Source organism: Oncorhynchus keta, chromosome 6, assembly GCF_023373465.1.
Source record: "Oncorhynchus keta strain PuntledgeMale-10-30-2019 chromosome 6, Oket_V2, whole genome shotgun sequence".
Taxonomy (NCBI): Eukaryota; Metazoa; Chordata; class Actinopteri; order Salmoniformes; family Salmonidae; genus Oncorhynchus; species Oncorhynchus keta.
Window position 1 is genome coordinate 15,826,042 of NC_068426.1, and position 23,390 is coordinate 15,849,431.

At 43.6% G+C, this 23,390-nt stretch overlaps 1 protein-coding gene across 1 annotated transcript; it reads right to left on the reverse strand.

Annotated features, from left to right (window-relative positions):
* Positions 1–1,018: 1,018 nt before the first annotated feature.
* LOC118374876 (voltage-gated potassium channel subunit beta-3) lies at positions 1,019–21,882 on the reverse strand. The gene is made up of 14 exons (XM_035761357.2): positions 20,443–21,882; positions 10,617–10,660; positions 10,424–10,461; positions 9,334–9,413; positions 9,140–9,184; positions 8,788–8,832; positions 8,653–8,696; positions 8,403–8,489; positions 8,108–8,193; positions 7,864–7,984; positions 7,685–7,779; positions 7,401–7,521; positions 6,832–6,920; positions 1,019–4,439 (listed from the first exon to the last, which is right to left on the reverse strand). Exons 1-14 carry the CDS (start codon positions 20,694–20,696, stop codon positions 4,350–4,352), a joined length of 1,239 nt encoding a protein of 412 aa, XP_035617250.2. The 5' UTR covers positions 20,697–21,882; the 3' UTR covers positions 1,019–4,349.
* Between the last annotated feature and the right edge of the window lie 1,508 nt (positions 21,883–23,390).

Sequence of the window (23,390 nt, forward strand, 5' to 3'; positions counted from 1 at the left end):
AGTAAACCATGCAGTGTGTATACATACGTATGCGACATTGAACTTCATTGGCATTGTATCAGTCAATGTGATTTCTCTCTGTCAAGAGGTGAAGAATCTTGTTGATCTTAAGATGAGGTATGAATCAGCTCTTTCATTCACACACAAATGGAAGGAGCAGCAAGTAGAACTTGTAGCACTTGCATACCTTTTCCAGCAAAATGATGGTGTTTCAACGATGTAATCTGACATCAATTCTGGTTTTCCAGTATGTGCAGTGCATAACACAGAAGCGGTCAGTATTGGCAACACAACAAGTAACCTTGATGTCTCTCCCCACTCCCCGCTTCTCACTCTGCAAAGGTCAGACCTCCAGTTGTCTCAAGGGTTTACTTCAACACAGGAAGTGAGGCAGAAGGAGAGAGTCAAGGAAGTAGTGATGACAGACTAGTGACAGACAGCAGATTGGAGGGGGAAGATGTGACGTGCAGCAGTGAGAGTGCAAGCAGACTCACCAGGACACTTCTGTACTTTGGCTGGCTATTATTCACTCACATAGTGTCTGTGTCCTGTGAAAAATACATTCCACATGGTTGAGAAGACCCTGTAAAATGCACTAGGAACTGGTGTGGATCCATTAGGGATGGTGAGCACAGCAGGTGGTGACCAGTCCATCTAATCACACAGGCACAAGGTGGTGATGATGAATGTCTTGTCATCTCATCTCCAAAATATCCCTGTCCACTGCTGCCAGGGTAATGATTCTCTTGACGTTCCCCTTACACAAGGCTGTCTGCTAAATGTAAACCACCTTGTTATCTTTCTGCTCACACACAAATTGATAACCAGATCGCTCAATGAGTGACTGTGTGCGATGAGTATGTAAATAACATCAGATTTGATGCATACAGTATAAGGGATGCATTAATAGAAAGCCACTAGAATATTTTCTATAACCTGTTTGTAGCATGAAATAACTATCAACATTACCTGTAATTGAAATACTGCTCTTCCCTGTTAAAAAAATGTAATATTGTAAAACACTTTAGCCATTTAATGGTTATTGTGGGAACATGGATATACAGTACGGAAGCTTGATATTATTTAAAATAAATGAAAAATATTTATCTTAATATTCACAATAGTCGGAAGGCAGACAGACCATGAAATCTACTGTGTGTGTGTGACGTGTGTGTGTGTGGCACTGCCAAGCTGCCAGTATATCTGTTTGCATGGACACCTACAAAAGACATAGGAGTTATGAGATATAATTTTCTCTGATATTTTAAGGGCGAGCATAATACATTCAAAACAGGGGTTCTTTCTCTCTTTTTTTGTTTACTTTTCTTTGTTTCAAGACAGTAAAATATAAGTTATGCAGGCAAGTTACAGTCTAGGCATTTATGTTCATTGGGGAGTTGATTTTCAGTTCAACTTAGATTCTGTTAATAACGGTACAGAAACACAGAACAAAACCACATGTCAAGCTGGTTGGATGTCATTTGCTCACTTCAGAATCTTCACATGAATTCAACATATTCCAATTAATAACAGTAAAGTATTTACATACACCAAGGATTAAAACATAAACAGACAAGTATCAAAAAGCACCGGGAACACTCATCAGTAATGACAGGGGGATAACAATGGTGGAACAAATCTCTCTCATTCCAAATTCACTAGTGCCCTGGAGTATTTCCTGAGCCTTATCACAAACCAAGGGTTTACATGACAGGTTCACATAGCAGGAGTAAATCCTGATACTGGGGGTAATATCTAAATGTAATTAACAGATGTTAAATAGTAACGAAAATTGACAGAAATATATAATAAAATTGGGAGAGATTCGACAATATTTATATTTGGTTTGAAATAAAAACTACAATGAGCTACAGAAATATGCTAAGCAGCTGTGTGTCCAAGCTGTCCAATAAAATACACAATATAATCTGCTTCCAAAACAACAGTCTAAATCTCAATCAGTCAGAATGTCACTCCCTGACCTTAGAGACCCTTTTTATGTCTCTATTTGGTTTGGTCAGGGTGTGATTTGGGGTGGGTATTCTATGTTCTATTATTTGTATTTCTATGTTTGGCCGGGTAGGGTTCTCAATCAGGGACAGCTGTCTATCATTGTCTCTGATTGAGAACCATACTTAGGTAGCCCTTTTCCCCACCTTTCTTTGTGGGAAGTTGACCTTGTTTATGGCACATAGCCTTTAGTGGCATGGTTTGTGGTGTAGTGTTTATTGTTTTGTTCGGCGTCTTTTCTAATAAAAATAATATGTACGCTCACCACGCTGCACTTTGGTCCAGTTCTTTCAACGGCCGTGACACAGAATCATCATTTATGTCCCTGCCCCCAAATATAACACCTCCCACCAGTCTAAATCCTGATCGACCTTAGGTCCTGTGCATTTATTTGCATCTTTTGCAACATATATAAATATTTTTTCACAGGCTGATGACAGTGTAAGCGTGTGTGTACATGTGTTTCTGTTTTGTTGTATGTCAGTGTGCTCACCCATCATTTGTCCACTGCTAAAAGAGTTCCTAACTTCCTATGTCTAAAATGATAGTCTCATCAATTCAAACACCCCACTGGGCACAGACGTCAGTTGAACGTCTAGTTTTGAGTTGCATTTGGTTGAGTTGTCAAATAGTGTGAATTCAAGTTTAAATCATCAACAACAATGGCACCCTGTCATTGGATTGAGGTTAAAGGTTGGGTGAAAAAAAGACGACATTCCCCGACATTGATGACTTTTTACAAATCCAATCAGTTTTTCACATTGATTCAACATCATCACATTGATTATTTTGGAAATTACAACGTTGATTCAACCAGTTTTTGCCCAGTGGGACTTGACATCACTCTGCTACAAATCTCTCTGTCTGACTCAGTCTCAGTGAGACTGAACACAGACAATATTATGGGGTGAACATTGCACTTTGAGGACAGCGGAATTCTTGATGTAAAGGTTATGATTTGCATGTTATCTGGCCTCATTTAAATGGTTTTGTTGCTAAAACAAAGCATCATAAACACATTAAAAGACTGCTAGTTTACCACAGTGGGTTCTTCTACCGTGTGTCTCAGGCTGAGTAGGAATGATCTACTGTGCCTCTCATTATGGGGTCCACACTCCAGTCTTTAATGAAGGAGTAAAGAGGTTCTTCCAAACAAGCAGGGAAAGCCTTGGTTTTAATTGTCATTGACGCAGAAATGGTTTGATATGGAGGACAATACACAGCACATGGACACAGACCATGTCAGCGGGCTGCAAACAGTGAATAAAGCGAAGCTCCACGATGTGCCTGCCAGTGCAGAGCCTGGATCAGCCCATCCCACCTGCTAGTGCAAAAAGACTGCTTACAGGGGCACTGCAAATCTTCACAAATAACTAAAGCCATGCCACATTTACACCCTGCTTGGGCTGGTCTCTCTTAAAGGGACGTGCACAGTTTACACACAGAGAAGATAAAAAGGAGGAATCTGCTGTTCAAGGACATAGAGTGACAGGCCAGTCACATACGGAGATGACGAGGTGATGCTAACCTTTGGCTTTCTGCTGGGTACTAGGCATTCTGCGGACTCAGAGGCAGCTGCAGAGAAAGAGTGTCCTATGGTAGCGCTGGTCACACATTCAGTGAGAGAGCTGAGCCTCATGTTGCTTCATGGCATCAAAGAGTTCTCCTCCTCCATTGATAACACCATCATGTTTGATGAAGTAGAGTGCAGCGCCTCCTTCATTCAACCACCATCTCTCTCCATCTCCAACTTTGCCCTCATTGGCCTCTCTGGAAGACAGAAACCTAATGCTCCATGCTTTGGCCTCACCCTCTGTTTGTGGACATGATCAGTCAGTGAGGGATCTGTAATATATGTGATCTAATTAAGCAATAAGGCACAGAGGGGGTGTGGTATATGGCCAATATACAAATGCTATGGGCTGTTCTTATGCACAACACGGATTGCCTGGACACAGCTCTTAGCCGTGGTATATTTGCCATATACCCCAAACCCCCGAGGTGCCTTACTGCTATTATAAACTGGTTACCAACATAATTAGAGCAGTAAAAATAAATGTTTTGTCATACCTGATGTATACAGTCTGATATACCACGGCTTTCAGACAACCCGCATTCAGGGTTCAAACCACCCAGTTTATAATCTTTGTTTTTGCACATTAAAATATTTCCTTTTTTCATACATGGTACAATGCAATGCGCAAAATGGATATGCGCAAATTCTTGAAGCAAAATTTTACTGAGGACATGCAAGTTGTTGATTATACTGGATGGTGAAAGAGCGATGTTCCTCGGCTGTTCATTTTTCTCTGATTGTCTTTGGCTCCATCGTTGCCTCTTCATGCTCGCGACTCTTTCTTAGAGTGGGGCTTGTTTCCCAAGAGTGAGTCAATCTCAGCCACGGTCTGAGGAGTCATCTGTGAAATAAGCTGCAGGCATAACATGGCATGTCAGTTTAGGACTAGGACATAATGATTTGGTGATTGCTTGCTTGTTTGCGCAATCTATAATGGAATTTTAAGTGACATTAATAAGAATTTTAATCATAAATATATATACAGTGGGGAGAACAAGTATTTGATACACTGCCGATTTTGCAGGTTTTCCTACTTACAAAGCATGTAGAGGTCTGTAATTTTTATCATAGGTACACTTCAACTGTGAGAGACTCTAAAACAAAAATCCAGAAAATCACATTGTATGATTTTTAAGTAATTAATTCGCATTTTATTGCATGACATAAGTATTTGATCACCTACCTACCAGTAAGAATTCTGGCTCTCACAGACCTGTTAGTTTTTCTTTAAGAATCCCTCCTGTTCTCCACTCATTACCTGTATTAACTGTACCTGTTTGAACTTGTTACCTGTATAAAAGACACCTGTCCACACACTCAAACAGACTCCAACCTCTCCACAATTGCCAATACCAGAGAGCTGTGTAAGGACATCAGGGATAAAATTGTAGACCTGCACAAGGCTGGGATGGGCTACAGGACAATAGGCAAGCAGCTTGGTGAGAAGGCAACAACTGTTGGCACAATTATTAGAAAATGGAAGAAGTTCAAGATGACGGTCAATCACTCTTGGTCTGGGGCTCCATGCAAGATCTCACCTCGTGGGCCATCAATGATCATGAGGAAGGTGAGGGATCAGCCCAGAACTACACAGCAGGACCTGGTCAATGACCTGAAGAGAGCTGGTACCACAGTCTCAAAGAAAACCATTAGTAACACACTACGCCGTCATGGATTAAAATCCTGCAGCGCACGCAAGGTCCCCCTGCTCAAGCCAGCGCTTGTCCAGGCCCGTCTGAAGTTTGCCAATGACCATCTGGATGATCCAGAGGAGGAATGGGAGAAGGTCATGTGGTCTGATGGGACAAAAATTGAGTTTTTTGGTCTAAACTCCACACGGCATGTTTGGAGGAAGAAGAAGGATGAGTTCAACCTGAAGAACACCATCCCAACAGTGAAGCATGGTGGTGGAAACATCATTCTTTGTGTCAGGACCCGGTTACGAACCCGGGTCTCCGGAGTGAGAAACAGTCACTTAACCAACTGAACCACGAATAGTCGGTAGAACCCAGAAGATGAGGCAGACACAGCAGTACTTGAGACGTTGTATTTAATAAAGTAAAAAAGGAAAGTCCTTCAGGCAAACATACAACTCCACAACGTCAAAAGGAATTCCACGAGAACAAAGGTAATCCTCCAAGACAAAAAGGTAAATCCACAAGGTGGTAGGTATAGCATGAAAAAGCCTCAAAAGATACTCAAAAATGTATAAACAAGAACAAAAACAGATTTCCACAAGAGCGTCCAACGGGAGCAACAAAAGTTCACAGCATACTAGGGCTGGGTGCTAACATAAAAACACAGAGCAAAGAACTGAGGAAAACTAAGGGTTTAAATACAATCAGGGGAAACCAGGCACAGGTGCAAATAATAACGGGGAACAAGGGAAAACAAAAGGGTCAAAAAGCACAATGGGGGCATCTAGTGACCAAAAACCGGAACAACCCTGGCCAAATCCTGACACTTTGGGGATGATTTTCTGTAAAGGGGACAGGACGACTGCACCGTATTGAGGGGAGGATGGATGGGGCCATGTATCGCGAGATCTTGGCCAACAACCTCCTTCCCTCAGTAAGAGCATTGAAGATGGGCTGTGGCTGGGTCTTCCAGCATAACAACGACCTGAAACACACAGCCAGGGCAACTAAGGAGTGGCTCTGTAAGAAGCATCTCAAGGTCCTGGAGTGGCCTAGCCAGTCTCCAGACCTGAACCCAATAGAAAATCTTTGGAGGGAGCTGAATGTCCGTATTGCCCAGCGACAGCCCCGAAACCTGAAGGATCTGGAGAAGGTCTGTATAGAGGAGTGGGCCAAAATCCCTGCTGCAGTGTGTGCAAACCTGGTCACGAACTACAGGAAACGTATGATCTCTGTAATTGCAAACAAAGGTTTCTGTACCAAATATTAAGTTCTGCTTTTCTGATGTATCAAATACTTATGTCATGCAATAAAATGCAAATTCATTACTTAAAAATCATACAATGTGATTTTCTGGATTTTTGTTTTAGATTCCGTCTTTCACAGTTGAAGTGTACCTATAATAAAAATTACAGACCTCTACATGCTTTGTAAGTGGGAAAACCTGCAAAATCGGCAGTGTATCAAATACTTGTTCTCCCCACTGTATCTTAATGTATATGTAGATGTGCTTATATCACAACAATGTCATTAGTTTGATGAGCTCTGATTGAGTGTGCGTTGCAGTGTAACATCAAGATGGTGTGATGTTGAGGGGAGGGTGGTTACCCTAAGGGCACCCAGGTTTTCCACCAGCTGGTCAGTGTTGGAGACACCCATCAGCACTGAGCTCACTCCCTCACTGCGCAGACACCAGGCTGAGAGGACAGAAAAGAGGGAGAGAACACAGAGAGGGCTTAGAGATGGAGGCTGTGTGGATGTGGCAGATTGACACATCCTTTTTAATTAATTAAAAAAATTATAAACAGTATGTTAGGCTACGTTTATCCCAATTCGGATATTTTCTTTCACATCAGATCTTTTTCAGAGCTGATCTGATTGGTCAAAAGACCATTAAGTTAAAAAAATATCAGAATTCGTCTGCCTGTTTAAACGCAGCCTCTGAGTGTCAGACAGTCATAAGATAACAGAGATGGACAAAACAATTAACACACAGACACATGCACACACGCACACACACACACACACACACACACACACACACACACACACACACACACACACACACACACACACACACACACACACACACACACACACACACACACACACACACACACACACTAACAGAGTCACATACACACACACACACACGCATACACAAACACACACCATACCGATGGCTAGCTGTGCGGCGGTGCAGCCCAGTCTGTCGGCCATTAGGTGGAGCTCTTTAATCTTGGCCAGCTGGTTGTGTCCCTCCTCACTGTTGACACGCTCCTTCAGCCACTGGTAACCCTGCACCAATATTAGACGGAACAAACCCGGAAATATTTAACGGAGTCATGCACGGTTGTAGGCCTAATAGACACACAGTCGGGGAGCACCTACAGAACTCCAATTAAATAGAAAACACACATCCACTAATTAAAAACATGTTTATTTTGTCTGGAGAACTCACTTTCATATTAGCCCTGGAGATGTCAGGTACACCCTCACTGTACTTCCCTGTGATCAGTCCACATGCAAGGGGGGACCAGGTCATTGCCCCTACACCTAGACAAGAGAGGGAGAGAGAGAGATCCTGTTGAGAGGACATCCGGTGCTGTTCGCTGGGCTGTGTGAGTGTGGATGACTGACCTATCTTGTGGTAGAGTTCAGGGAGCTGCACCTCCACCTTGTCCCTCTGGAAGTAGTGATACTCAGCCTGCTCACATACAGGTGGGATCAGGTTGAACTGACGCGCCACTGAGTACGCCTCCTGGTGGCAGGGAAACAGAATAACACCATCACCACAGAGAACCCATGGCCTTACGTCATTGACTGACAAGAGCAGGTTGACTGGCATGTATTAGGTAACAGGGAGCAATAACAGGGGACTAACCATGATCTCCATGGCACTCCAGCGAGAGGTGCCCCAGTACATTGCCATGCCCTGATTTATTACAAAGGTCATGGCCCGGACAATCTCTGCAAATAACATGAACCAATTTGTTACAAGGGGGGAATAAACATACTGCAACAAAGATATTGCATGCTTAGAATGTAAACATTAAGACACTTTTTAACGAGTGCATTCAGTAATAAACGCTACAAAGGCTTGTGAGCAGAGCAGAAGACACATTTCCGTTGTAACAGATGGACAATAAAGTCGAAGGACTGGTGTGACTATGACTGACCTTCCATAGGGCTGTTGACATCATTCCGGTTGGCAAAGACAATGTCCACATAATCTAACTGGAGTCTGGACAGGGATCCTCTCAAACCTGCAACGTAATGGGCATCATCATCATCTTCATCATCATTCACATCATCTTCTTCATCAGTATGGTCATCATCCTTATCATTCACATCATCTTCATCATTATCGTCATCATCTTCATAATCACTATTGCCACTGTATCCTATTATAAGTCAATTTGACTCTACCTTCAATGATGTGCTTTCTGGAGAGTCCCCTTTCTGTCTCTGCCCTGAGTGACAGCAACAATACAGAGTCACTTTGTCAGAACAATGAAGAACTTATGACTGTTATATCTGGCATCTTTTTCCCAGGATACTTACTGCCCTCCCCAATAGATCTTGGTTGTCACAACATAACTAGAACGCCTGCCAAAGAAATGGGAGGAGAGGTTAGAGGGGACAAGGAAATAGACTAAATCTTTTCATCACATAGTAATTTGATGTCAACCACAGAGAAACTAAAAGCATTTGAAAAAGTGCCAGCAATAATAAAACAAGTATGAAAATAAACAATCTATTTATTCAAACAATCTATCATATTTTAAAAAAGGTCTGTCTGTTCTTAATAAATGTGAAACGCAAAGTTCACAGAAAAATATTTATGATGTAATATAGTTAGACAGACAGCTATTCATATCCACATGAGTCACATTAGAAATATGAGTAATATCACCTCCATCTTTTCTTCTTGACAATGTTCCCTAGGGTGATTTCAGCCCTGTGGAGAGAAGACGTGATGGAATAAAAATCAGTGGGGAGACAGAAAGATTGACAGAAAGAGATGGAGTGATAGACAGAGGCAGGAAGTGTATATAGACAAAGATAAGGAATAGAAGAGAGCAGTGAAAGGAGGTGTGAAAAGCTGACCTGCCGGAGGCATACACCTCTGCTGTGTCAAAGAGGTTCACCCCGGCCTCATAGGCAATGGTCATCAGGTTCTCAGCCATCTGAGGGGACAAAGAGACAGACACTGAGAGAGAGAAACTGAGGGACAGACAGTGGACAGAGAGAGAGTGAGAGAGAGACTGGGACTGAGAGAGACTGAGAGAGAAAGAGAGAGAGACGGACTGAGAGAGAGAGTGAGAGAGAGACTGGGACTGAGAGAGACTGAGAGAGAAAGAGAGAGAGACGGACTGAGAGAGAGAGAAAGAGACAGAGTGAGACAGACATAGACACTAACATTGTGATAGAGAGACTGAGGGACAGACAGTGGACAGAGAGAGAGTGGGACTGAGAGAGACAGAGAGAGACAGAGAGAGAGACGGACTGAGAGAGAGACAGAGAGAGACGGACATAGACACTAACATTGTGATAGAGAGACTGAGGGACAGACAGTGGACAGAGAGAGACTGGGACTGAGAGAGAGACAGAGTGAGACAGACAGACACTAACATTGTGATAGAGAGACTGAGGGACAGACAGTGGACAGAGAGAGACTGGGACTGAGAGAGAGACAGAGTGAGACAGACAGACACTAACATTGTGATAGAGAGACTGAGGGACAGACAGTGGACAGAGAGAGAGACAGAGTGAGACAGACATAGACACTAACATTGTGATAGAGAGACTGAGAGGTCAAAAAGGTGCAGCCTCAGAATGGGGTCGTCCTTTCCTGCAGTCAATGACCAAAAACTCTCTCTTTGGCCTCATGGGTGGAATGTTATTAGTATTTTTTATAATTACATAATTCATAAAGATTATTAGAAAAAAACAAAGTCAAACAGTTTTGTTATATTTCAGTAATGTATATAAAGTGTAATATTGGGATGCAAACTCAAAATATCTGACATGGTACAGGTGTCCTCTTTTTGTTAAGCCCATAACCATGTGTGTGAGGTGTGTACTTTTGTTTCAAAGTAGATTTGTTTAAGACTACCAAGAAACACTCTGTGTGATGCTGGTTTAGCACACTGCAGTAATTAAACAGGGTGTCCCAAAACATTGTTACATAACTCACCTCGTCAGATATCTGTGATCCAAATGTCACCCAGGTGCCTACGGTCAGACAGACATACAGACAGGTAGACAGATGGCGAGAGACAGTTCTGTTACATTGCTCAGGGAGTCTAATGCATATTGTTATCAGTTCTGTTACATTGCTCAGGGAGTCTCTAATGCATATTTTTCTGGTCCATTTATTCTGTACCCACCCAGCCCTAAGCAGGACACACGCAGACCAGACTTCCCCAGGTTCCTGAGAAAGACAGGGGTCAGGGAAGAGAAAACAAGGCAACAGTAAACATGTCGTCCCCCACAAATTATGCAGCCCCCCTCTCCCCCATGGGCCAATTCAGATATCGCGTGTGTAATCAGTGTAACTTTGTAAATGCCCGATCTCTATGGCAAGACGCATCATTCACCATCAAGTTTCATCAAAATCATCCCAATGCTTTCTGAGATATCGCGTGTGACTAACGTACGAATGAACGGAGACAGATCCACAGTTCCCTCCCCGGTGACAATGAGAGTTATGGACACTTTCTTAGGGACATGACAAAGACGTACAGTATACCATTACCCCAAAATCTACCTACGTTTGCACTTCTTGTGCTTTCTAGCATAGTACGCACAGTCACAGACTGAGGTTCCTAAATAACTAGGTTCAACGCCTACACCTCTCAAATAAATTTTACAACACAATCTGCAGATACGCATTCTGAATAACACTGCTTTATCAATCTGGATAAGTGAGTGTATTTCTGGCAGTGATTATCGCCGGAGTACCCAGACGGCCCCTGTTGAACAGGTGACCTCTACTCTTCTCACATCAACAGTTCAGTGTAATATAGTGTACTTGGCTATAACAATAGAGCACTGGGTGGTTCAACCCCTACACCGGATAAAAGCTGTACAGTATATACTTGTATATCCATAATAACATTCTCCTTTCCAGATGGGTTGACTGAAATTGTTTATATGGCTGGAGTCCAGTGCTGGGCATGACACATCTGATTACCAGAAAGCTGATTGTTGAAGGGAAGGATAGAACTGGAATCAGAGAGCTGCAGTGAGCCCTGGTCATGCAAGCATGTGCCACTGAAACTCTGCGGGCTTCATCCCTGCCCTCCTCCTCCTACTCCCCTCCTTTGCTGGCGCTCTCCTCCATTCTAATTAGCCGAGGAGCCAGCTGGGACAGCAGCAGAATTGCAGCAGAACTCATTGCTGCTCACTGTCTTCATCTCCAGCGCCTCGCCTCTCTACCTGTCTGCCTGTTTACCTGCCTCTCTATCTGACTGTCTGTCTCCCTGTCTGCCTGTCTACCTGCCTGGCTATCTGCCTGTCTTTCTGTTTACCTGCCTGTTTGCATGTCTACCTGCCTGTCTACTTCGCTGTCTGTCTGTCTATCTGCCTGCCTGTCTGACTGCCTATCTACCTGCCTGTCAAACTGTCTGTCTGTCTGTCTGTCTGTCTGTCTGTCTGCCTGCCTGTCTGTCTACCTGCCTGTCTACCAATCTGTCTGTCTATCTATCTGCCTGTCTATCTGCCAGCCCACCTGCCTGTCTGTCTGCCTGTATACCTGTCTATCTGCCTGCCTGTCTGTCTGTCTGTCTGTCTGCGTCCGCTACAAATAGCTCTATTGAAAGAGACAGACTGTCGGAGCGTTTAGATCGAGGCAGACGAGAGCTGCTTTATTTTCCCTGCTCTATTGTTATTTGCCTGGCCAGCTATTTTTAGAATTGTTCTTTTGTGTGCCCTTGTGTGTGTACATACATAGGCATGTTGTGTGTTTGTGTGCCTGTCACATGTACTCTCAAGAAATAACGCATGTGTAATTGATCCAATGTAGATGTATCTGCAAGGAGAGGATGGAGTACTTTTTTGTAAATTACATTAGTCATTCTATTTCCCCAAAATAATCCAGCCTCTGGGCAATAGTCTAGCTCTCACTTTCAACGCTGACAGGGATTCAAATCACAACATACTGACCACATCAACACAGATATATTACAATTTAGCTGATATCTACACACAATTTCAAGCCTTTCCTGAAAGCTTATGTTTTTACAGCTCCCATGTACCTACACTCTTAGAAAAAAGTGTAATTCCGCTGTCCTCATAGGAGAACCCTTTTGGGTTCCATGTACAGTAGAATCCTCCGTGGAAAGGGTTCTAAATGGAACCTAAAAGGGTTCTTCAAAGGGTTCTCCTATGGGGACAGCCGAAGAACCCTTTTAGGCTATAGATAGCACCTTTTTTTCAAAAAGTGTAGCTCAATATGCTTGCTTAATTATATCCTCAAATTTCTTTGGAGAACACAAACTGAGGCTGGAGCCTTTAGCGTATATCATGCATCAATGTCACTTTGAGAGTTGAAATAAAGTTAATATCTGGCCCTGAGACAGTCAGAGAGACAAACACACAAACAGAGGGGCATGTATGAATTAGAGCTGCCACTGCTAGATATGCAAAACACACTTATTATCAATATTAATATACATTGTTCATATTCATATTATTAATATTATTCTTATTAGTATATTGGGTTCAGGGTGATGGAGTGTCACTGTCATTGTCAGTACGTGTGACAACTACCCCCCCCCCTCCCTCTGCAGTGTTGTGATCCACAAAGCTGCTGTCTGTCAGTCTGTGGGGGACTATAGACACACACACACACACACACACACACACACACACACACACACACACACACACACACACACACACACACACACACACACACACACAAAGAAAAAAGCATAAGGAGAAACAAAACATACACAAATAAACATACAGTACACACATAAACGCACATAGCCTGCAGTACGTACAGCAGAACATACTACAGTGTATAGCCTACAGTACATACTACAGTATATAGCCTACAGTACATACTACAGTATATACCCTACAGTACATACTACAGTATATACCCTACAGTACATACTACAGCACATACTACAGTATACACTACAGTATATAGCCTACAGTACATACTACAGTACATATGCTACTTAATATAATGTTTACATACCCTACATTACTCATCTCATATGTATATACTGTACTCTATATCATCTACTGCATCTTTATGTAATACATGTATCACTAGCCACTTTAAACTATGCCACTTTGTTTACATACCCTACATTACTCATCTCATATGTATATACCGTACTCGATACCATCTACTGCATCTTGCCTATGCCGCTCTGTACCATCACTCATTCATATATCTTTATGTACATATTCTTTATCCCTTTACACTTGTGTGTATAAGGTAGCAGTTGTGGAATTGTTAGGTTAGATTACTCGTTGGTTATTACTGCATTGTCGGAACTAGAAGCACAAGCATTTCGCTACAATCACATTAACATCTGCTAACCATGTGTATGTGACAAATAAATGTGATTTGATTTGACATACTACTGTATATAGCCTACATTAGATACTATATTACTTACTACAGTATATACTGCAGTACATACTACAGTACATGCAGCATTATATAGCCTACAGTACATATTACAGTATATAGCCTACAGTACATACTACAGTATATACTACAGTACATACTATGTGAACTGGTCTGTGAGCTGGTCTGCGTGTTGGTCTGTGAGCTGGTCTGTGAGCTGGTCTGCGTGTTGGTCTGTGAGCTGGTCTGTGAGCTGGTCTCTGAGCTGGTCTGTGTGTTGGTCTGTGAGCTGGTGTCTGAGCTGGTGTCTGAGCTGGTCTGTGAGCTGGTCTGTGAGCTGGTCTCTGAGCTGGTCTGTGTGTTGGTCTGTGAGCTGGTGTCTGAGCTGGTGTCTGAGCTGGTCTGTGAGCTGGACTGTGAGCTGGTCTGTGTGTTGGTCTGTGTGTTGGTCTGTGAGCTGGTCTGTGAGCTGGACTGTGAGCTGGTCTCCACACAACCTTCTCCTAACAACCCTACCCTGACCTTGTTCTTCTAATCCTGGGCCCGGTTTCCTGAAAGCATCTTAATGCTTAGCACTTCTTAGAACCTTTGTAGGAGCATTGTTAACTCTCTGAGCTGAAACCATCATTATTAACGTTGCTCTTGAAAACATTCAGCAGCCTTCCTCAGACCACTCGTAGAACAGCTAAGTGCTTCGTTAGATGCATTTTTGCCCTCCCGCGTCACTTTATACACAGAAGATCTCCGCTAAACATAGAATCATATGGTTTATCTGTCTCTCTGTGACCACCAATAACTTCAGAACAAAGTTGCCATTGTCTTTGCAATTGATACAAACAAGCCACATATAAAACGGCGGTTCAAATGAAAACTGAGATGATTCAAATATAGTCCACAGTAAAAGCTATAGGCCCATTTCATTCATATTGAAATAAATGTAATGTTCAATCAATTCTATTTTGCTACTTGTGGGCTACCGTCTGTAATTTGTCTCAATATATTTCATGATGTGTAGCCTAACATGCACAATGACGTGCCCAATCTGTGATTTAGTGCATTTTAATTGGGTAAGAATTTATTTGAAAAAGCTGCCTCAATTGTTGAAGCCATATGTGGTAACATCTCTTGCTGATTCGTCTTCAGTATTGTGAAATAATTCTAATGTCAAGGTAAGATTTAAATTGAGAAAGCTGATCCGAGAACAGCGCTGTCTTTCTTTTGATCCTATCAGTATCGATCGACACATGCTCCAACGACACACTGTTCTCTCTGTGTGGTGTTTTGGGATGCATTGTTAAAGACACTAGTATTTTTAAAGACTATTGTTAAAGACACTGGTAAGATGCATGGTTAAAGACACTAGTAAGATACATTGTTAAAGACACTAGTAAGATGCATTGTTAAAACACTAGTAAGCCTAAGTTCCATCGCTATGGGGAAACCAGGTCCTGGATGCTTCCCTCAAATTACACCCCGAAAAAAAGGAGCTCTCTAAAACCTAAAAAGGTTCTTCAGCTGTCCCCATAGGAGGACCCTTTGCAGAACCCTTTTTGGTTCAAGGTAGAACCCTTTTGGTTCCAGTTAGAACCCATTTGGGTTCCATGTAGAACACTTTCCACAGGGTTCTACCTGGAACCAAAATGGTTCTACCTGGAATCAAAAACGGTTCTCCTATGGTGACAGCCGAAGAACCATTTTGCTCCAACTCACACCAAGACTCAGAGAACTGGAACATGCAACAAGACAGGGGAGTTTCATCTCAAACTGGATAGGCAGAGTATGCAAATATACATGTACACTGCATTGCTTAAACATCACCCAAAGGAGTGGTTTAACACATGAAGATGTGTCGCACACACACACACTTTTCATTAGTGCGAGTTCATTAGAACGTGCGTCGAAGATGTTGTTCCCATAGCAACGATACAAACATTCCCTAACCAGAAACCGTGGATTGATGGCAGCATTCGCGTGAAACTGAAAGCGCGAACCACTGCTTTTAATCAGGGCAAGGTGTCTGGTAACATGTCCGAATATAAACAATGCAGCTATTCCCTCCGCAAGGCTATTAAACAAGCTAAGCGTCAGTACAGAGACAAAGTGGAATCTCAATTCAATGGCTCAGACACAAGAGGCATGTGGCAGGGTCTACAGTCAATCACGGACTACAAGAAGAAACCCAGCCCAGTCACGGACCAGGATGTCTTGCTCCCAGGCAGACTAAATAACTTTTTTGCCCGCTTTGAGGACAATACAGTGCCACTGACACGGCCTCTCCTTCACTGCAGCCGAGGTGAGTAAGACATTTAAACGTGTTAACCCTCGCAAGGCTGCAGGCCCAGACGGCATCCCCAGCCGCGCCCTCAGAGCATGCGCAGACCAGCTGGCCGGTGTGTTTACGGACATATTCAATCAATCCCTATACCAGTCTGCTGTTCCCACATGCTTCAAGAGGGCCACCATTGTTCCTGTTCCCAAGAAAGCTAAGGTAACTGAGCTAAACGACTACCGCCCCGTAGCACTCACTTCCGTCATCATGAAGTGCTTTGAGAGACTAGTCAAGGACAATATCACCTCCACCCTACCTGACACCCTAGACCCACTCCAATTTGCTTACCGCCCAAATAGGTCCACAGACGATGCAATCTCAACCACACTGCACACTGCCCTAACCCACCTGGACAAGAGGAATACCTATGTGAGAATGCTGTTCATCGACTACAGCTCGGCATTCAACACCATAGTACCCTCCAAGCTCGTCATCAAGCTCGAGACCCTGGGTCTCGACCCCGCCCTGTGCAACTGGGTACTGGACTTCCTGACGGGCCGCCCCCAGGTGGTGAGGGTAGGCAACAACATCTCCTCCCCGCTGATCCTCAACACGGGGGCCCCACAAGGGTGCGTTCTGAGCCCTCTCCTGTACTCCCTGTTCACCCACGACTGCGTGGCCACGCACGCCTCCAACTCAATCATCAAGTTTGCGGGCGACACAACAGTGGTAGGCTTGATTACCAACAACGACGAGACGGCCTACAGGGAGGAGGTGAGGGCCCTCGGAGTGTGGTGTCAGGAAAATAACCTCACACTCAACGTCAACAAAACTAAGGAGATGATTGTGGACTTCAGGAAACAGCAGAGGGAACACCCTCCTATCCACATCGATGGAACAGTAGTGGAGAGGGTAGCAAGTTTTAAGTTCCTCGGCATACACATCACAGACAAACTGAATTGGTCCACTCACACTGACAGCGTAGTGAAGAAGGCGCAGCAGCGCCTCTTCAACCTCAGGAGGCTGAAGAAATTCGGCTTGTCACCAAAAGCACTCACAAACTTCTACAGATGCACAATCGAGAGCATCCTGGCGGGCTGTATCACCGCCTGGTATGGCAACTGCTCCACCCTCAACCGTAAGGCTCTCCAGAGGGTAGTGAGGTCTGCACAACGCATCACCGGGGGCAAACTACCTGCCCTCCAGGACACCTACACCACCCGATGTTACAGGAAGGCCATAAAGATCATCAAGGACATCAACCACCCTAACCATTGCCTGTTCACCCCGCTATCATCCAGAAGGCGAAGTCAGTACAGGTGCATCAAAGCTGGGACCGAGAGACTGAAAAACAGCTTCTATCTCAAGGCCATCAGACTGTTAAACAGCCACCACTAACATTGAGTGGCTGCTGCCAACACACTGTCATTGACACTGACCCAACCCCAGCCACTTTAATAATGGGAATTGATGGGAAATGATGTAAATATATCACTAGCCACTTTAAACAATGCTACCTTATATAATGTTACTTACCCTACATTATTCATCTCATATGCATACGTATATACTGTACCTCTACATCATCGACTGCATCCTGCATTATGTAATACATGTATCACTAGCCACTTTAACTATGCCACTTTGTTTACTTTGTCTACATACTCATCTCATATGTATATACTGTACTCGATACCATCTACTGTATGCTGCTCTGTACCATCACTCATTCATATATCCTTATGTACATATTCTTTATCCCCTTACACTGTGTATAAGAAAGTAGTTTTGGAATTGTTAGTTAGATTACTTGTTGGTTATCACTGCATTGTCGGAACTAGAAGCACAAGCATTTCGCTACACTCGCATTAACATCTGCTAACCATGTGTATGTGACAAATAAAATTGGATTTGATTTGATTTGACTACAAACAAGCCTTTATGTTCATACATACTAATGCATGCATACTCTCATACAACATCTACACCTACTGACGTTCTATATGAAAACTAATATAAAACACACACATTTATACACAGACACACACATACACACAACAGATTCTCAAGACTACCGTGCAGAGAATGCTGCAATGCACCGCAAGTGTTGACTGAGAAGAGGAGAGGAAGGGAGTGTAACAGGGAAAAAGAGAGAGGGGTAGAATGGTGAAGAGAGATTACAGGGAGAGAGAACATTTAGAGAATTAGAAAGGAGACAGGAGTGAGAGAGAGAGACAACAATATAGAGGCAGGCAGGCAGGCAGGCAGGCAGGCAGGCAGGCAGACAGACAGACAGACAGACAGACAGACAGACAGACAGACAGACAGACAGACAGACAGACGGACGGACGGGTGGGTGGGAGCTTAAATTTGTCCTGTTTTACACATGTACAAGTGTGTATTATGTGTATGTTTGAAATATATTATTAAAAATAAATAAACATTTCCACCCGTGTATAATATACACACTTGTACATGTGTTTTTCTCCTCTATTTTGCAACCTGCCAAAGAGGAGTCCCTCTCAGCTCTGATGAATACTCTGGCTAATGAGTTCAAATATGCAGTTAAGGAACAATTAGAGAAAAGGGAGGCGGAGAGAGGTTGTGAGTTCCCCAACCTCCACCTCTCCTCCCCTTTCTCAGCTGTTTCCCTCAGAAGGAGAAGACTCACACAGTCAACACAGCGGGGCTCACTACAATCAGTATCATCACTGTCTGCTGTTCTCCTTACGAGAAGTGAAATGAGCATGTCTTATAGTAGATACGTGTGTGAGGTAAAGTCACTTTATGATGGTGGGGACAGTGATAGTGATGCTGATTAAGCTTGTTTTAGGAGAGGAGGCCTGGTCTTCACTGGCCATTTAAGTTGGTGTGGGAAAAGGACTTCATATTCTATGATCATATTCAAACTGATTCTCATGCATAACATGTTGGTGTAACGTGTCCAAAATGTTTGGCTCAAAAGAATGTTTCAGATTAATAATAATTATATAAATGTATATAAAGTGCTCTCTGATAATCGTCCTTGCACATGGGGCTTAGTGACACTGTTCCCTGGTGGTGGCAGCAGGGTGAATTTTGAGATGAGTGCTCCAGTAGAGGCAGACTAATAAGTCTTCTGCTTTTGGAAATAACACAAACTGTGGGCACTAGGCACCACAGGGGTGTTACCGTTGGCAACTGGAGCGGCTGTCACTATTCCACCACCTATTGGCTGCAACCTCATAAAAACACAAAAAAAACTATGACAGAACCATTTACATTTTAGCAGACGCTCTTATCCAGAGCGACTTACAGAAGCAATTAAGGTTAAGTGCCTTGTTCAAGGGCACATTGACAGATCTTTCACCTAGTCAGCTCAGGGATTCAAACCAGTGACCTTTGATTATCGGCCCAACGCACTTAACCGCGAGGCTACCTGTCACCCCTTTAGGGGAAGCACTCCCCATCCAATTAAATCAATATATGCATAAATGACATAAACCACTATGTCCTGGCATTTCCTCCTGAGCGTCATTCCCTACTTAAACTGCCTCTTAAATTAAAACATAATTGAGTGAAGAGAATGGTGTCAGGATTGAGCTACGGGGCATTTTCCTTTACCCATCCAGAATATAGCAGCCTTCCGACATCATCTGGTATAGGCAGCTTTCAATCTGATAAAGACTGTTCAATTCTATCACATTCCATCTGATTCTGGAATGAATAAAAGGGATTAGAGTTGTCTGTCTGCTGTATTTCAATATCACAATATGTGCAATAGAAACAGACCATTATTGTTTTTATCTGGTGATGCTAATTCTATCAAAGGAGCACATAGTACGTACTGTACTTCCCACTATAACGTTCACAGCTGGATGAATTATAAATGCTCGGGAAACCATCTAAATAAGACGAAGCCGTTGTGATTTTCACCGTAGCTTACACATACATGCAAGAACAGACATATGAGAGACACAAACACCAAAACTCCCAGCCCCATAAATGATGTCATCCTCATGCAGCTGCTCACTGTCCACAACAACTCAGGTGTTAACTGAAATACAATGAAGTTACTCCTGGCAGCCGGTGCTGTCTGAGAGGCCCTTCATGGTAAGTGGAAGTGCTCTGGGGTAACCTGAGCTGCCATCATGTTCCAGGGAGAGAGAGGGCAGTGTCTGAGTCCTTCATCATAATCATCCATCGTCTAGGTAGAGGTTCATGAGCCTTCCTTACTCTTCAGGAACATTAAAAAAACACTAATTGAATCAGATACACTCCCAACCTGTTTGTGCCAACTCTGTTGGCATGCCCTTTGACTCTCCACCCCAAATAATCAGCACTTCTCTCCGTATCCCTCCCTCCCCCTGCTCACCTGTATTTCATACTGCTGTGGCGCCCTATTGCCTCCTTCATGTGGGCATGGCCCTGGGGGACCGGGCGGGACCCTGACTGCTCCCTGGACTTGGCTGAGCCCTGGGTGTTGTAGTTGCCATTACCCCCTTGGCTGCTCCCTCCACCACTTCCCCCACTGCTTCCCCCAGGGGGTGGCGCAGTGCGAAGACCACAAAGCCGGTCCTCACTGCGGCTCTTCAGGTTGTGCTCCGTGCAGGCAAAAGAGACCTGCATGGTGACCACTGCCTAGTCTGGTAAACAAAACTGCCCCCTGGAGAGGCTCTTTGGGATGCGGCTTAGGGTCAGACCCCAAAATACTATGGTCTGCTAAATTGATGCTACAACTTAAAGTTGCTTTGGTAGAGTGTAGATGGGATAGAGCTAAGATGTACCTGTCCAGACAAATGCCCAAAGAGGGAAGGTTTGTCTTATCTGTCCAGAGCCACAGGCGCAGGCAAGAACCCAGGCCCAACCTGGCGCACGCAGTCAGCGTCTGCTCTGTCTCGATCTCTTCTCTCCTGTCTGGTCCTGTTGCAGCCCAGGCAGAGCTCCTCAGAGTTCGCTTAGTCTCAAGAGGTTTCTAGCGAGAACATTGATTCCTCCCATCATCATCATCAGCGGGGAGCTGGTACATAGTGTCGTCCTCGTAGGCTGATCAAGGGGCGCAGCTCCACGGGCTCGGGTAGGCTACCTCTCGAACCGCGCTCTCCACGGACGGCGAGCGCAACAGATTCCTCACTTGACTGACTTGCCTAGTCTTGCAGAGACATCCGGAAAGATCGTGGTGGCGAGGAAGACGCTTGCTATATGTTTTTGATACAGCTTGATTGATAGGCAGGGTGGTAAAGCATTAATCAGCTTGCTTGTCTCCTCTTCAGCTACAAACGTAGGTTAGTCTATCAGTGTCGAGCCCAGCTTGAGCCCCGGAGTGCTTCGCAACAACCACACTGTAGATGAGCTTCAGACATTATTTCGCACATTCCCATAAATGTATATGCTAACAGAATTCAACACGCGCTAAAACACCATAGTCTTCTAATGCACACATCCAGTGTATTTCCCCTATCTGGCACAGTGCCCAAACTCAGGCAACATCGAACTGATGCAAAAGGCAGCATCAGCAGCGCCAAATCGTGTGGTAATTGTATCCACTTTGTTGAATATTGTCAATAGCATAACTGCTATAATAATCTATTTCGGATATCAGCCAGGCTATACATTTCCCCAATCAAAAAGGATCCTGGCACACAGTAACCATTTCACAGCATAATTGGCATGATCGGCAAAAATGTGATGATTTAATCAAATGCATAAATCGATGCCACAGTTACCCTGTGTCCCATCTGTTTCATTTGAGATGCTGATGATGGTGGCAATTCTCTTCAGAAGTATCATTCCAATCCCTGGTTCTCCTTGCAGCGGGTCCCAACGTGTTAATCACGAAACATTCAAAGTCGATGATTGCGAAAGGCGACCCCCCCTCTCTCACACACTCTGTACAAATTAAACAAAACGGGTGCTTTCTAACAGAAAATAACAATCTATTCTAATAGCACAATTCCAACGTGGTTTTAGGGCATTTCATATTATTCTGTAAGCAAATCAGAGACACTCGAAGTATGATATGCTACATTTTGTATGGTATGTGTCAATTTGTGGACGTCCATCATCATCGTCTATCATCCGCTACGAATTCGTATGATATGATACGAATTCCAATTTATTGTGGCAATTTTTTTCACCTTTACTTTAATTCGGCAGTTAAGAACAAATTCTTATTTACAATGACGGCCTACACTGGACAAACCCTAACCAGGACGACGCTGGACCAATTGTGCGCACCTCTATGGGACTCCTGATCACTGCCGGTTGTGATTACAGCCCGGGATGGAACCAGGCTCTGTAGTGACGCCTCTAGCACTGCAATACAGTGCCTTAGACCGCTGCACCACTAGTTAGCTAGCTCTAGGGGTTAGGGGTTAGGATTACATTTAGGAGTTAGTTTAAAGGGTTACGGTTAGGGTTAGCTAACATGCTAAGTTGCTAATTAGCTCAAATACTTTGTTGTTCTTGATGAGATCTGAACATAGAATCTTCATGTTGCTAGAAGTTCTCGTTACACGCCTACCCAACGACCTTCCTTTCATGTTTGCCTTAAGTAACCTTCTATCTTATGTAACCATACCAAACATAACATATTAAACTAACTTCAGTGGCCCGGATTTACATGTACTATGTTACGTCTAGTCTATAAAACCAGTCTGACAATTCACAAATAAAGAATCTCATTCTTCCCTTTCACTGGTGCACAGACATACACATCGATAAACCGGGACTGCACTGCCAGCCTTAAATGCAATACATTGTAGACACGCTGACGCATGTCTGTTAAAAGCAACCTCACTTTTTTCAATAAACCCTTAATGACCACTCCCTTTTCAATAAATACTCAAGCATATGGATGATGATTCCCCCTCCCCCTATGTTTCATTCCATGTCTCTGTCTCTGTCACCCTCTCTCCCCCTGTATTGAAACACAGGCATACAGTTGATCAATCGCTTGATTAACTCCACAGTCTGTGAGGTAGTGTTAGTATTATACAGCCTAGTACTGTTGGCAGTTCAGAGTGAATGGTGGGGACAGGGATACATGTGGATAGGAGACAATGGTTGAGACAGCTCTTATTCAATTGGCTTTTGAGGGAACCATGACATATTTATCAGGCAGTCTACAGTATTGGTGCCAGATGGTTGGCTAGTGTACTGAGTGAGACCAAAACAAATCAATGATCCTAAAAGCAAAACTAAGCATTGATCTTTTTGTTGGGAATCTGAGTGCCCCACAAACTCATCCAACTAGGATTACATACACAGACTATATTAATACATGTCTATGTCAAAATGATACATTTACAGTTACCTGTTTAC

Coding starts and splice junctions, on each gene's coding strand:
- LOC118374876 (XM_035761357.2), bottom strand. CDS start 20,696: ATGCAGGTCTCTTTTGCCTGCACGGAGCACAACCTGAAGAGCCGCAGT. Junction 7,985..8,107: donor GGAGTGCCATGGAGATCATG/GTTAGTCCCCTG, acceptor CCCTGCCACCAG/GAGGCGTACTCAGTGGCGCG. Junction 7,522..7,684: donor TCTCCAGGGCTAATATGAAA/GTGAGTTCTCCA, acceptor ATATTGGTGCAG/GGTTACCAGTGGCTGAAGGA.